Raw genomic sequence first — 13,823 nt, 5'->3', positions numbered from 1 at the left:
TTTCCTTCTTATTAAGCGTGTGGTGATAAAAGATTTCTAACTTGCCTTAATATTGACAAAAAAATATATTTCATAATAACGATAGCTTCAAATCTGTTTGTAAAATTAGAAATGTTATTTGTATGTTGGTCAAACCTGTAACTCTCTTAATATTAGAATTAATCAACACCGCTCAGATTATTCTACATAATAAAATAATTTCTGTGGATGTCATTCGTATTTTTGACCAAAATACTAAATGTCAATCAGATCAAATTATAAAATACATTTATTATATTATTGTTATTATTAAAAACTGAAGTTATTCTCATTTTTAATCATTATTTTTGTAACAATTATATAGAAAGATTAATTTATTCTATTTATAAAATATTTAAGAGTACTTGCATTGATTATTATAATTCCTCAATTGAAAATAACTCACATGGAGTTGATATTTCTAGCATTTCTTTTTTCGACTCAAATAATAATTTTTTCAATCTTTAATCTAACAACCTTTATTTCTCTCTCTTTTTAATAAAGCTCCTACTGTGAGAAATTAAAATTGATCCACTTGTAAAACTAAAGTGTAACAATGGTCTGTGGCTTGAATAGAATCGGGAACATTTATTGTGTAACTATACTTCCACCTTTTTAAATGTACATAAAATTTATTCATTTTTATAGAGGATAAAGGAATGACTTCATGGTTGGATGCCTTTTCGAGCAAAAAAGACTCCCTTAAAATTCTGTCTGAAAAATCTGAAATGAAGAAAGACGACAGTAGCAGCCTGGACAGCCGACTTTCTAATTTGATGCAAAATATGCCATCTTTACCTGCTAGTCTACAGAATACTCTATTTGGCACTAATTCTTTATCAGGAAACAACAGCAACATGGGCGAAACCGTTGAGCCAAAAGCTAGTATCAAAAAAGACTCTTCATCCATTTCTAGTATCCTTACCCCTGTAAAAGATGATTACAGTGGACAGAATACACCTCTTCAAGATGAAGATACTCACTCAAGTCATGCATTTTTCTCAAAATTAGCTTCTAGCAATAAAACTCATAGTCCAAAAGACATTTTGAAAGGTCTTACTAATTTGATCCAGTCTGCCTCAGCAGATAAAGAGGATGGTCAGAAGAAAGACAAGTTTCCATCATTTCTTTCTTCTGATCCTTTTGAACCTCAAACTGGAATGTCCACTTTCATTAAAAGTATTATTCCATCAGTGTCTAAGTCACCACAGATTTCATCATCCCCATCCACCTTTTTTAACACCTCACATCAATCGACTACATCTGCCCCTGCTAGAACCGTCGCTGGTAGTCAGACAACCACTGTTAATTCATATCAAACTACATCATATAATAATGTACCTGCATACTCGAGTCGTTCTCAACTCAGATCTTTCATACCATCATTAGTGCCTTCTAATCCACAAGACAACTTTTTCCCAGCGCAGTCTTTTCCGACAGACGAATACAATCCCGAAATAGAAATTTTTGACACGGAAATGGATCTTGACCCTTGTGAGGATAGCGATTCTGATGTCCCTTCTCCTGATCACGAACCGCTCTCACCTGTGACCGACGACCCGGTCGCCGAGGCTGTAGATGTCCCTAGGCCGATTGCCGAAAGGCGCTTGAGTACCTTAATAACTCTCGTCACTGATGACTCACATGAAGGAAGTCTTCCAGAAAACAAATCCCTCTCAGATGATGCATACAAAAGTGACAAAGAGAATTTCACTGAAGGTGCCCCTCATTGGTTCGACACTTCAAACAATATCCCTTCTGTAGCTGGTTCTATACCTCCACCTCAACCTCATCTAACAGAAGATTTTTTCATCAACAAAGAACCTGACACAGGGTCCCTCACTGAAGACTATTTCATTAACAAACAGCCTGAAACATCTTTACCAGCATTTTATACATCTGCTCCACCTCCCCCATTACCGCCAGTTATGTCACCACCTAATGGTCAAGACAATATGTTCATGAACCCCATCTCCACGGTTACGGACCCACCATTATCTAGGATTGAAACTATTCAATCTCAAAGACAAGGGCCACCCAATGGACAATGGTTCAATGACAATAACAGTAACTGGCGTGATGACCGTCGAAATCCTCCGGGTCCTCCGCCTTTTCGGCATGGACGGCCGCCTAACGGACCATTCTTTAACGACAATAGAGACTTTGTTCCTCGTCAGTTTCAACCGCGGCAGAGGTGGGATCATAGAGACAGAGAAGATAATCATTTTCATCAAAAGCGAAATTACCCGTACCCTCCTCGGCCTTTTGGTTCACCGCAAAACAAGCGAATGTCTTTCAGAGGTAGAGGAGGTAGATGGTAAAGGTAGATAAAAATTCCTGGAAAGCAATTATTGCTTTTAATTTTTCTGAAGGATGCCTTTTTTGTACCAAAAATGTCATCTGTACTAAAATATCTGCATTGTCATTGTTCTCTCACCATAGAAATTTATTACAAAATTTGTTTTTGTTTTGTTGTAAATTTTGTTTTAACGAAGCTTGTGGTTGCTTCGTGTACACTATGCAAGAACAGTTATTTGTTTTGTGGAAATGGTTATGTGTAGAATATGCATGAGAAGTTATGTTTTGAACAACCTTGGTGCAGTTGTTTTATTGTTTGGGAAAATTAAAATAAATTTTTCATTCCAATTTTTATGCACCGTTCATTGTAAAATTATGCTGCTTTTCAAGCAAAATTGTAAAAAAAAATACTTATTGTACATTAAAATCTATATTATGAAGTTGATATTTTTGTGATTCAATTCGTCATGTTGCATTCACGATTTAAAAGCAATTCCTGCTATTTAACTTTTACAAAATACCCAGATACATTTAGGATAATTATATATGTGTATTATAAACAGCTCTCTTAGCCACATTTATCTCAGGCGGTTTTCGACAATGAGTAGTGAAGGCTTATTGTATATAGTGTTATTTAAGGCTGATTGGAACAAGCCAAGCAAAATAAAAGGTATTAAAATAACAGAAATTGATTAAAACAGGGTTTAGTAAAATGAACTTTGTTCTATTTTTATTTAGTCGAAGCACTTAAAATATAATGTTATTGTTCACTAATTTGTTTTATACTATAAAAATTAACTTTAATAGGAATCAAAACAATGAATTTAACTGTAGCAAGCCTTTAAATCATTGTTAGATAATAGTTACTTTTTTTTTATTCACAAGTTTTATATGCATTAAAGAAAAATAAACATTTTAAATAACTTTCAAAGATGGATACAGCTGCGTCAAAACGTACTTTTTGCAAGATTCAGCTATAAAATCACATATATAGTGTGTCTGTAGAGAGAACTGCCCTCGCCATAAAGTCTAAAGCCATCTGCTGCTATGGAAACAAGAAATACCGCATTTCAAAGATGGGAGCTTGTCTGACCCGAGCAAAAACCTGTCCTTATAAACCCAACAACACAACTTGAAATATTTAAACCCTGTAACCATAGTCACCGCCCCAAACGAATGACGAGAGGAGTTTTTTACTTTGACAGACAATTCTCACTTCACATTCTTGTGACATTTAGTGGTACACTGAAAATCTTTAACGAAATCGAAACTAGCTATGCATACTATCATGTTTTTTTTATCATGTAAATCTTGATCAATTTATTTTTAGTCAGTCAAAGGCAAGGATGGTTTCTGCAGAGAGGAGTTTTATTTCGCCGCTTGCATGTTAAAGAAAAGCGAATATCTTCACTGGCGGAATTTCTTGCAAATTATCTTTATTGGATACCTACTCATTCCGTTTTTCCTCCATATGTTCTCTCGAGTTAGAAAAACGTTCGTTGTGTTAATTAAATTATGCTCACCAGCTGATTACTTTAATTTAATTATGATTATTAATTTGCGAAATTTTTTGTTTTTATAGCTTCGTTCAACTTTCAAGTTATAATTTTTAACACTATTAGGCAAAATTTAATTCTTCAGATTCTTTTTTAATCACGAATCTTACAATTCGAATTAACGACATTTACGAAGTAGACATCGCAATTTGCATTAAAAAGATTTATGACCCACCTTCATGATTTGCAATTAGTATTTACGTGATTAAGGATTCGTTACTCTTACTCAATTTTACCTCGACTTGCGATTTCAGAGTCCCACATCGAACTTATTTCATATACAAATAATATTTTGCATGTTTATGTGATTTTAAAATCAAACATCGCAATTGGAATTCACTCGGTTTTAAAATCGCTCATCAAGGTTCATATTTATTTGATTTAAAAATAAAACAACGTTCATATTTACGTAATTTAAAAATCGCGATTCGAATCCGTGCGATTTTAAATTTAACATCGTGATACGTATTCACGCGAGTCGAAAATCAAACTGCATTTCTTATTCACGCGATTTTAAATTCAAATACAATTATGATTTGTATTCACGCAAATTTAAAATCAAACAGCGTTTCTTATTCACACGATTTTAAATTAAAACAACGCATTTCTTATTCTCTCGATTTATAATTCAAATATCGCGTTATTCTGGCGATTTAAAAAATCAAGCAATTTTAAAATCAAACATCGTGATTCGTGTTCACGCGGCTTAAATTTAACTCATCACGATTCGTCTTTATGTGATTTAAAATATCATTCCTATTTACACGATTTTAAAATCGCACATGGTGTTTCGCTTTGTCACGATTTTACATCAAACATCGCGATTCGTATTCACGCGATTTAATAGCTACAATTGTGTTCACGCGTTTTAAAACACTATTGTGTCCGTTCGTGTTCACATGACTAAAAAATTATACATTAAATAGTATACATTTATATATTAATGCGTGACAACTAATTTTATTCTAAAAAAGAAATTTTCACAAAATTAAACGTTAAAAAGTTCTCCAATTTAGAACTGTTACAAAAGAATGCTCAAACATTTGCTTATATAAGCTTCTTATTTCTTATAAATTAAACTTAGGTAAGACTACATAATTATTCACAAGATTTACTTACTGTGCATTATTTAGAAGTATTTTTTGGGTCCCGTCTTGAAATTAAACCAATAAATTTTTACCATTGTTCAACTTCTCCCATTTACTTCGAACAAGGGTACTATTTAAATTTGCTTACTCAACTTTAAAAAATAATTAATTTTGAAATCGTACTTTAAGCCGAGCTGGATAGATTTAAAAGAAAAAAAAATCAGTTTTAAATTAAAATTTTCCTTTAATCATGCATATATTATAGCTGCCAACATATATGGAAAAAAATTTAGTAGATTTTACGAGATATTATAAATTTCATGATAACTGTTGCGCAATATACTATATATTTTACGTGAAGGGAATTTTAGGGATTTTTACTTTCATCAAAATACAAAAATTTTATTAAGGTAATAACTATAAATGGTCTGCAATTATGATCCATTATTATTATCTATTTATGATTAACGTTAAAGGAATTCGAAGTTTTTTTTTTTTTTTTTACGACGCTAACCCATAGATAGTGGTAGGCATGTAATTCATTATTGATAGTTAAAAGATTTTTTAATTAGTTCAAAAAGGGAGTTCTAACGAAACATTCTGAGAACAAACAAAAAAAAAAGCTTTAAACTAATTACTATAAATGGGACTCGCTGAAATATATATCAGTAATACTATTTAAATAATAAAAAAAGCAGTAAACTGTACAAAAATTAAATGTTAATCATATGTTCAAATTCTAAAAGCTTGCAAAATCATAATTTAAAAATCGATTCAAATTCTCTTTTTAAAGGAGATTAAAAAGAAAATAACCCTTGCTTTCGGGTCGGAAATCAGCGCAAAAAATGTCTTTTGCCTGGAAACTTTTTCAAGTAACTATTTTAGCTATTAATAAATAAACATCTATGAGAAACCACAAAACATTCTTTCTTTCTTTTTTTATATTGCATGAACTTGGTTGCTTAATTACGGACTAAAATTAGGCACTGCTCTCTTGGACTAAAAAAAATAGACCCTTTGATGACCGTTTTCTTAAAAATAATAAGACCGTTAAGAGGTAAAAGAATTTGACAACAAACGAGAATACACCCTCAGGAAAATAAAGCCAAAAATTTTATTTTTGTAACCTAATAGCTCTAATATGCTCAAAATCTATCTACAGTTATGAGAGCGATTTCTTTTAAACAAATATTAAGCTGTCTACACTTTTTCATGGGGGTGTACTTTAATGTGTGATTCAAAGATTCTGTATTTTAAAGATCTTAAACTAGCTCTACTGGATTTTCCAGCAGATTTTTGGATTTAATAAGTTTCTCTTGGTTATAGTAAATTTTAAAAAAAAAATATTCTTTAAAATTAGGAGTCAGAAAAAAATCTTTAACAAAATTAGTTTCACTTAGTTTGTTGCTTGCTTTAGTTTTTAAGGAAGCATTACAGCTAAACAAAGTAAGCTACATTTATAGTCACTTTAAAACTATTCTTTAAAAAATAATAAAATGAAACAAAAAAGAATTTTAAAATTTTCAGTTCTATATTCTCTAATGATTTAAAAGAGTTACGCGTTATCATATAAATGCTCCAAAATAAATTCAAAATCTATTATTCAAAATCATGAAAAAAATTAACAGCAATGAGAATTTTATTCAAATAAACGTTACTCAAAAATTGAAAATACTGTAGTCAATTTAACCTCTTAATTATAAAAACAAAATAATTTTATACATTTTGTCCTTTTTTTTCACAATAAAAAACCTTCAAATTCTCTATGTCTAAAATATTTTAAATATTATTCGAAAGCTAGCTTCAGGGTATCTGCTACATTTCGGAATTTCAAATTCATGACTTAACGAAGTTACTATTTTCTCGGACAAAAACACAACAATCTAAAAAAGCATATGTAATAATATTTACTGAAATCATAGGTAAAACCAAAACTGTTATACTCAGCATCTTCATATTTATAGATTTTAAATTTAAAAAACAAAGTAAAGAAAGAGTTGAAGCAATAAAATAGCAGAAAAAAATACAAAAGCAAATAATTTTTTTCTTCTTTTTTTAATACAGAATTACATTCTAAAGATACTTTTCCTGTTCATCAGAAAGGAAAGAAATACTCCTGATTTTTCTGTTCTCATTTCGGAATAAAAAAATTCGCCAATGACTGGCTTCAGCTAAAATTTTAAAATAAAAAATAATAACAAAAATTCTGAAATCACAGAAGTTTAAAAGATAATTTGCTCCAGAAATGATGTTTTTCGTTCATTTTTTGAAAGAACACCACAATTTTTAAAGAACACGATAAAAACATTTTATATTTTAATCAAATATCACTGTGAATGGGGACTTTGTTACAAATTCAGATATTCCAAACACCATGAAATTGGGGGAGGGGGTGAATTCCATTTCAAAAACTAGATTTTTCGGCAACCTAAATCCATGACTTTTCATGCTGTTTTTTTAAAAAAATAATTAAAATCATGACAAATTTTGTTCAATACCGAAATTCATGACTTTCCAGGTGCGCGGATACCCTGTAGCTTGGGAATATTTTTAAATTCCCACGTTTTTCTTTAAATATTTTCCATTTTATCTCTGTATTTATGGTATTAAAGATCACACTCCAATAGCACTATATTCTTTAATCCAAATTTATTAGTGACCACAATGTAGTCAGACAGAGCACAATCCAATGAACTTTTAACAAAATTTGCAAACATAAGATCCCTTAAAAGTTTATAAAAACGTTGCTTTCAAATTTAAGTTAAATTGTACTTAAGTCCTATACAATTAAGTCTAATGAATTAACAGATACATTTTTTGTTTTTTTAAATGGTGTTCTTTCAATTCAGCGCTTATATTTGAAATAGCATGTTTTAAAATTGAGACTCAGCTTCCCAATTTGTTTGCGCTTAAATACAAAAAGAAAACTTATATGTAAAATAATCAGCAGATGCTGTAATAACCTGCAACTCCAGCTGCCCTTCCAGAGGATTTCTGATACCGGGAATTACACCTCCATGAAAATAAAACAAGAATTCATGAAAAATAAAGAACAGAACACAATTTTTCAGCCACTCATTTACTGATCATAATACATATCCCAATATAATAAAGTCGTTTGAAACCGAACATTCCACAACAAATATACACAAGTTTTCAAGTGGTCATATATAGACAAAATAATTATATTTACAACAAACATTCTCATTTATACCACGCACCATGCTTATTTTGAGTAACAATACAGTAGTACTGTACAATAAAACAAAAAAAGAAACATCAAAACAAAAATATCAAGAAAAAACTAAATTTAAAAATGTAAAACACAAACATGAAATATTATAAAAAATTAAAAAGGTTTTGTTAATGTATGAAAAGTTACATTACACTGTGACTATGATTCCAAAAAGCTAGACTGCACAGAACACATTCCTTCACTAACAAAAAAAAAAAAAATTATTTGTAAATAAATATAATTTTTGAGTTAATTTTAATAATTTTATACAATAAAAGGGTGAACCCCTACAATTGTTACTTTTAAGTTATTTTTATTTCTTACTGTGAAACAAAATTTATTTAAAATCAAAATGGCTAAAATTTTTACATTTTATTTAGCTACATTTTATAAGACAACAACCCTCACATAGCATAAATTATTCAAAAAATATACATATTATATAGGAATTATGTTACTATAGGTCCAGAATACATGATAAACAAATTCTCTTATGTTACAATAATCTTTATAAATATATAATTTTTTTAAATTAATTTTTCAAACAAAACTCATTAAAATAATATATATATACATATAGCTTTAACATTTCATTTACAGTTCTGAAGTTCAGCAAAAGTTGATGTTTGAGAGACATTAAAAGATATGAAATTATTGTATTGCATATATTGAAAAACTGATTCGAAACATAACTAAAATCTAAATTTATAGGAAAACATACAACAGTCATATATAAGGAAGAGTGGGGTAAGACCGTGTATCTTGATTATGTCGAAACTGGCTGTTTTCTAAAGGAGAAACTCCGAGTTACATTTTACTAGTCAAGGATCTACTATATTTGGGTATTTTTTATTAATAAGGTTGTTTTGCAAAGTCAGTTCTTTAATGATCTTAAATTATCTTTAGAGTTATAAAAATTAAGTCCAGCTTATTTACCATTTACTGAATATACATGCCCTAGCAAGCAATCAAGAACTCAGTCCAATAATAGCACTGTTCTGTTTCGATAACCTTTGCTGTCAGGGTAAGTTCGGGTACCCCCTTGATGTGCATATAAGCTGCAGAACTGTAGAGGAAGATAACTACATCTGAGACAGAACAAAGGTTTTACAGGTCCCAGAACAAAATTTATTATGGGCTTTTTCTTCAAATACCAAAAAAAAAAAAACTTATTTTCATATTTTGTAGAATTTTTGAAGACTCTTTATGCAAAATTGTAATTTTTATAAAAAGAAATTCTCTATAATTTTCCTCCAAAGAAACTAATTAAGAAACATTTTTTGGTTGGAATTTTGATCCGGCCCTCAGAAGCCTTGGGATAATTGTCCCTTTCCCTTCCCATGAGTATGGTCTTGACAAGATCACATGTAAATTACATGCATACTTTTCTCAATTTGTCATAAAAAATAGAAATATTTGTTCTTTTTTTTTACTGAATTTCTAGTATTTCTAGATTTCTTATGAGTTAACATGTGTACCCAGTCTTACCACACTAGTTGGGTAAGACTAGGTAATTTTATTTTTTTCTACAAAAAAAAAATTAATTTATTAAAAAAAAAAGTAGTACATCTATGACTTTTCAGAAATGATATATTTTACACAACTAACAATAAATATCTTGATTAAATTTCTCAGTTTTTAAGTCAAATAGTTTAGCTCCAACAGGTCCTTGAATATTAGCTACCTGGTCATATCCCACTCTATTCTATACATATGTATGCTACTAAGTCAGCAAATTCAGATTGAATATAAGGATTAAGCATTTCCCACATTGCTTAGGCACTGTATACAATTACACTGTCAAATGACAAACCAATAAAATATGAAATATCAGATCATACTAGCATGGTAATGAATTCCTTGTATTGGTTGAAAGTAATTTCTTAAAGCAAAAAATAGATTCATATTTTATTTTGCTTTCTTTAATAAGAAAGGCATATATCACCATGTAAAATCAATAATGAATGAGATAATAACCTGGCAGGGATATGGGGACCATTATCTGATATATTCCCTACAAAAATGTTCTTTTTAAGGTAAAGGGCCACTGCTCAGATAACTTGTCCAGTATTTCCTACACTTTCTTTTTTACTTACCAGATATTATTAATAAAACCCAAATAAGCATGTTAAAGTAAAATTTATGTATCATGAAACTGATTATTTGAAGAAAGAAACTTTATTTTTTTTTAGTTTCTAAGAAAAGACAGTAAATAAAAATTTATTCACTGTTTTTATCTTCATGATTTATATATGCCAACCATATGTTGTCTAAAGAGCAATTATTATTGTATACAATGCCTTGGTAAAGTATATCCTAATACATAATAATAATAATATGTATCCCAAAAATGCCAGGCATTGTCTACAATGCTAGCATAGCTAGTAACATATATATTATGCTCAACAATGTACAATCAGCTAGTTAATCAAGGCTTTAATATATTTTTACAGCATAGGAGTACATTGCTAAATTGAAGAAAACACATATAGTCAATTCATTGATGAAATACATTAATTTTAGAGCCATTTAGAACACTAACGAATTGTTTCTCCTATTGCATTCTAGAACTATTATCATGCATTAGCAAGGAAAAGTCTTCATTAGTGGCAAAAACTGAACAACTGATTCAGCAGATTATATTGAGACTAGTACTTGCTTTACAGTTGCGTAAATAAAGCAACCAATGGAGGGAATATCATAAGACAAAGAAGTGAATTACAATTAAAAATGTTATCTGCATTTCTTTTAATTTCCAATTCAATTACCTGAGTTTCGGCTATAATTTTTCAAAAGTTAAGATAAAAAACATTTTTAAATTTTATTAATTTTTACCTCTAAGAGTTGAACCCCTGAGCAAAATTTTACTGACATTTCTCTGCGATACACCACACTATTTTCTTGTTAAATGAGATGGGAAAAACCGGTTTTCTGACAAAAGAAAAACCGCTCGGATACTCAGAGGAAATAAATGATACAAGAGTTCATTAAATGAAAAAAAAATTTTTTTTTTTTAAACATTACAGTCGATATTTTCTAATTCTATAGCAGATATGTTCATACAACAGATGATTTTAATTCTTAGCAACAGTACGAAGAATTTATCTTGGTTAAAGACGTGCACGGAAGAAAACTTCCACATAAACTTGCTCATAGGCATATATTAAGCAGCATATTTAAGTATACACATCATCAAAAAATGCTACAGATAAACAAGAAATATATCAAGCTGTTGTACGTATAAACTACCTCCTAGGGATGCACAAAATTTTTATTCTTAGTCATAAAAGCATTTTTATTTTTTAATTCTGAGTAATTTTCTCTAAATATTTATTTAATGTAGCTGATTATTTTATTTTTTAAATAAAAGAATGATCAAAATGTTTTACATTAAAAAGCTTATTGCAAAATATTTTATAACTTTTATAATAAAATAAAAATTTTGAATTTTTAACTAATTGTAAGTTCAACAAAATAATGAAAATAAAATGTAATTACTAAAAAACCATCTATTTTCATAGAAAGATTTAGACTGACTTCTCCAGAATTGTTAATTTCCAATTAGCTCTTGAAGAATTACCTTTAAAATGCTATTCATTATTTTAAAAAAAATATTACAGAATAAACTAAAATTGAGATTTTCTTACTAAATAATTTAAAAAATTTTATCTATTATATCATGATTTATTAAAAATGTTTATTCCCCGATTCAGGGGAATTTGAGCTGTACTATTAATAAAAGTAGTATTTTAAATGTTTTTCCTGATATAGTTATATTTTAACTGTTTAATTGTATTTTAAAAATCAGGTTTTTTAAAAGAATTAAAAAAAAAAAAAACATTTTTGAAAATTAGCATTGAATGATTTAATTTATCACATCTTGATACTGTTTTGCAAGAATAGCAAATCAGCAAGACTGCCACCACTTTTCATGTATAAGGCATTTAAGCTTATTCCATGAAATGAATTACTAAGAAAACAATTTAAAATACTTTTACGAATTTTCTGAAGAAATACTTTTTGCTTTTAAATAGTTATATAAAATAATTTCAGTTGCTATGGAAAAATTCTTCAATAAATTTCTTTTTTGAATGTTTAAAGTTTATATTGTCAATAAAATAAATTTAAGAAAAACAAAAATTCCATTGAATAAAAAAGTAATTTTAATTTTATAAAATCCCTATTCAATGCATCCCTAATATTTCCTGTACAATTTATTTCAAAGTTACAGAATAAAATATAGCTGTGCAGATAACTGAAAGTCAACTTTTTCATCGAAGTAAAACTTTTCTATCGACGTGAGGAGAATCGGCAGCATCGTAAAATCGACTGTCGTTTTGCACGATGAAGCCAGCTTCATCTTTCTGATAACCTGGAGCATGCCAGGTGTAGGCTGGAGGATTTTTGTGTTGATTGCTAACCAAATCATTGACTATTGTTGGGTTGTATTGATGGCTGGACAACTCCACCATGTTTGAGGGGTAGGAGTTGAATGGTTTTTGGTATGGCTCTTCAAGGAATTCAGATTTCACAGTGACTGGGTATTGCTCCAAGCTTTTGTTGATGATTTCATCTGAAATGCCTTTGTCTATCTGACCAGAATCTACTTCTTTAGCAGATAATAAGACACGGCCTAGAAACGAAAGTTTAAAAAAAATTATTTGCTGTTGCACAGTAGGCAACCAGATGAAAGGAGAACACTTAAAAAAACAGAAGGATAACTATTTACTATAACATTATTTAATTGACATTCGTTTAGAATTGGAAACCATAAAAGTCCATGGTCAGAAAGTAGAGTTGGGTCAGTCTTAACCATAAGAATTTGAACAGTAATTTAAACCATCCTGGTCAATATTAGTTTTGATCCACTGATATTTATTCCATTTATATAATACTATATCAAATATATTTCAATAGCATGTGTGAAAATTAAGTTTTAATGCTTGTTAAAAAGTAAAAAAATTCCACAATGTAACACTAAGATATAATGTAAATATTTTAATTACTTTTTTATAGAAGGTTTTTTATGTAATATGTATTGATTTTCAAAAAGGATTACGAATGATAGGTTATATAACTTTTATTTAGTTCATTTTTTTTTTTTTTTTAAGTTTAGCTTTCTTTAAATTAAGACTTTTTTGTTTTGGATTATTCCTAACTTAGAAAATAATTTTTTCATTAATAAAGAACATTGGAACAACAATTCATCAGATGTAATATAAATTTACATTATTAACTTGTGTTTTTAACGAACTGGCTTATTTCTACAGTCACACTGTCCATTTTAATGTTCTTATTGCTTAGTCATTTTTAACTGCACTTTAACTTTCATTATTACTAAAGTGATTTTTCAAAAAAAAATTTAATAAGAACTTATTAAGACCATTTAAGATTATTTTTAACAGTTTTGATTTTTAGACTACTTCTGGATGGTTAAAACCACTTTTATTCAATTTCATGGTCAAAATAATTTTTGACTGGTAAATATTACAATCCTATCAGGAAGTTAAGTTTGATAAATCTTTAGTGCTACAGTGAAATATGTTTTAGTTCACCCCTTGTTCCATGATTTGGTGGTGAACTTATAGAGGGGAATGGGTCATTGATTTATTTATATATAAATATAGT

At 29.1% G+C, this 13,823-nt stretch overlaps 2 protein-coding genes across 11 annotated transcripts in view; one reads left to right on the top strand and one right to left on the bottom strand.

Moving 5' to 3' along the window:
* LOC107456958 (uncharacterized) overlaps positions 1-2,761 on the top strand; it is a 28,348-nt gene extending 25,587 nt beyond the window's left edge. For all 4 annotated transcript variants that reach the window (XM_016074957.4, XM_071181129.2, XM_043044817.3 and 1 more), the window contains one exon: positions 667-2,761. In XM_016074957.4, coding sequence (XP_015930443.3) covers positions 667-2,339 — 1,673 coding nt within the window. In that variant the 3' untranslated portion in view covers positions 2,340-2,761. The remainder of the gene's footprint in view (positions 1-666) is intronic.
* A 6,985-nt stretch (positions 2,762-9,746) lies between these two features.
* Positions 9,747-13,823, bottom strand: part of LOC107456962 (uncharacterized) — a 28,465-nt gene continuing 24,388 nt past the window's right edge. For all 7 annotated transcript variants that reach the window (XM_016074966.4, XM_016074969.4, XM_016074967.5 and 4 more), the window contains one exon: positions 9,747-12,828. In XM_016074966.4, the coding sequence (XP_015930452.3) occupies positions 12,467-12,828 (362 nt within the window). In that variant the 3' untranslated portion in view covers positions 9,747-12,466. The remainder of the gene's footprint in view (positions 12,829-13,823) is intronic.

This window comes from Parasteatoda tepidariorum, chromosome 8 (genome assembly GCF_982258835.1).
Source record: "Parasteatoda tepidariorum strain Cologne lab strain chromosome 8, Ptep-v5.0, whole genome shotgun sequence".
Lineage (NCBI taxonomy): Eukaryota > Metazoa > Arthropoda > Arachnida > Araneae > Theridiidae > Parasteatoda > Parasteatoda tepidariorum.
This window is presented reverse-complemented; position numbering and strand designations above follow the sequence as displayed.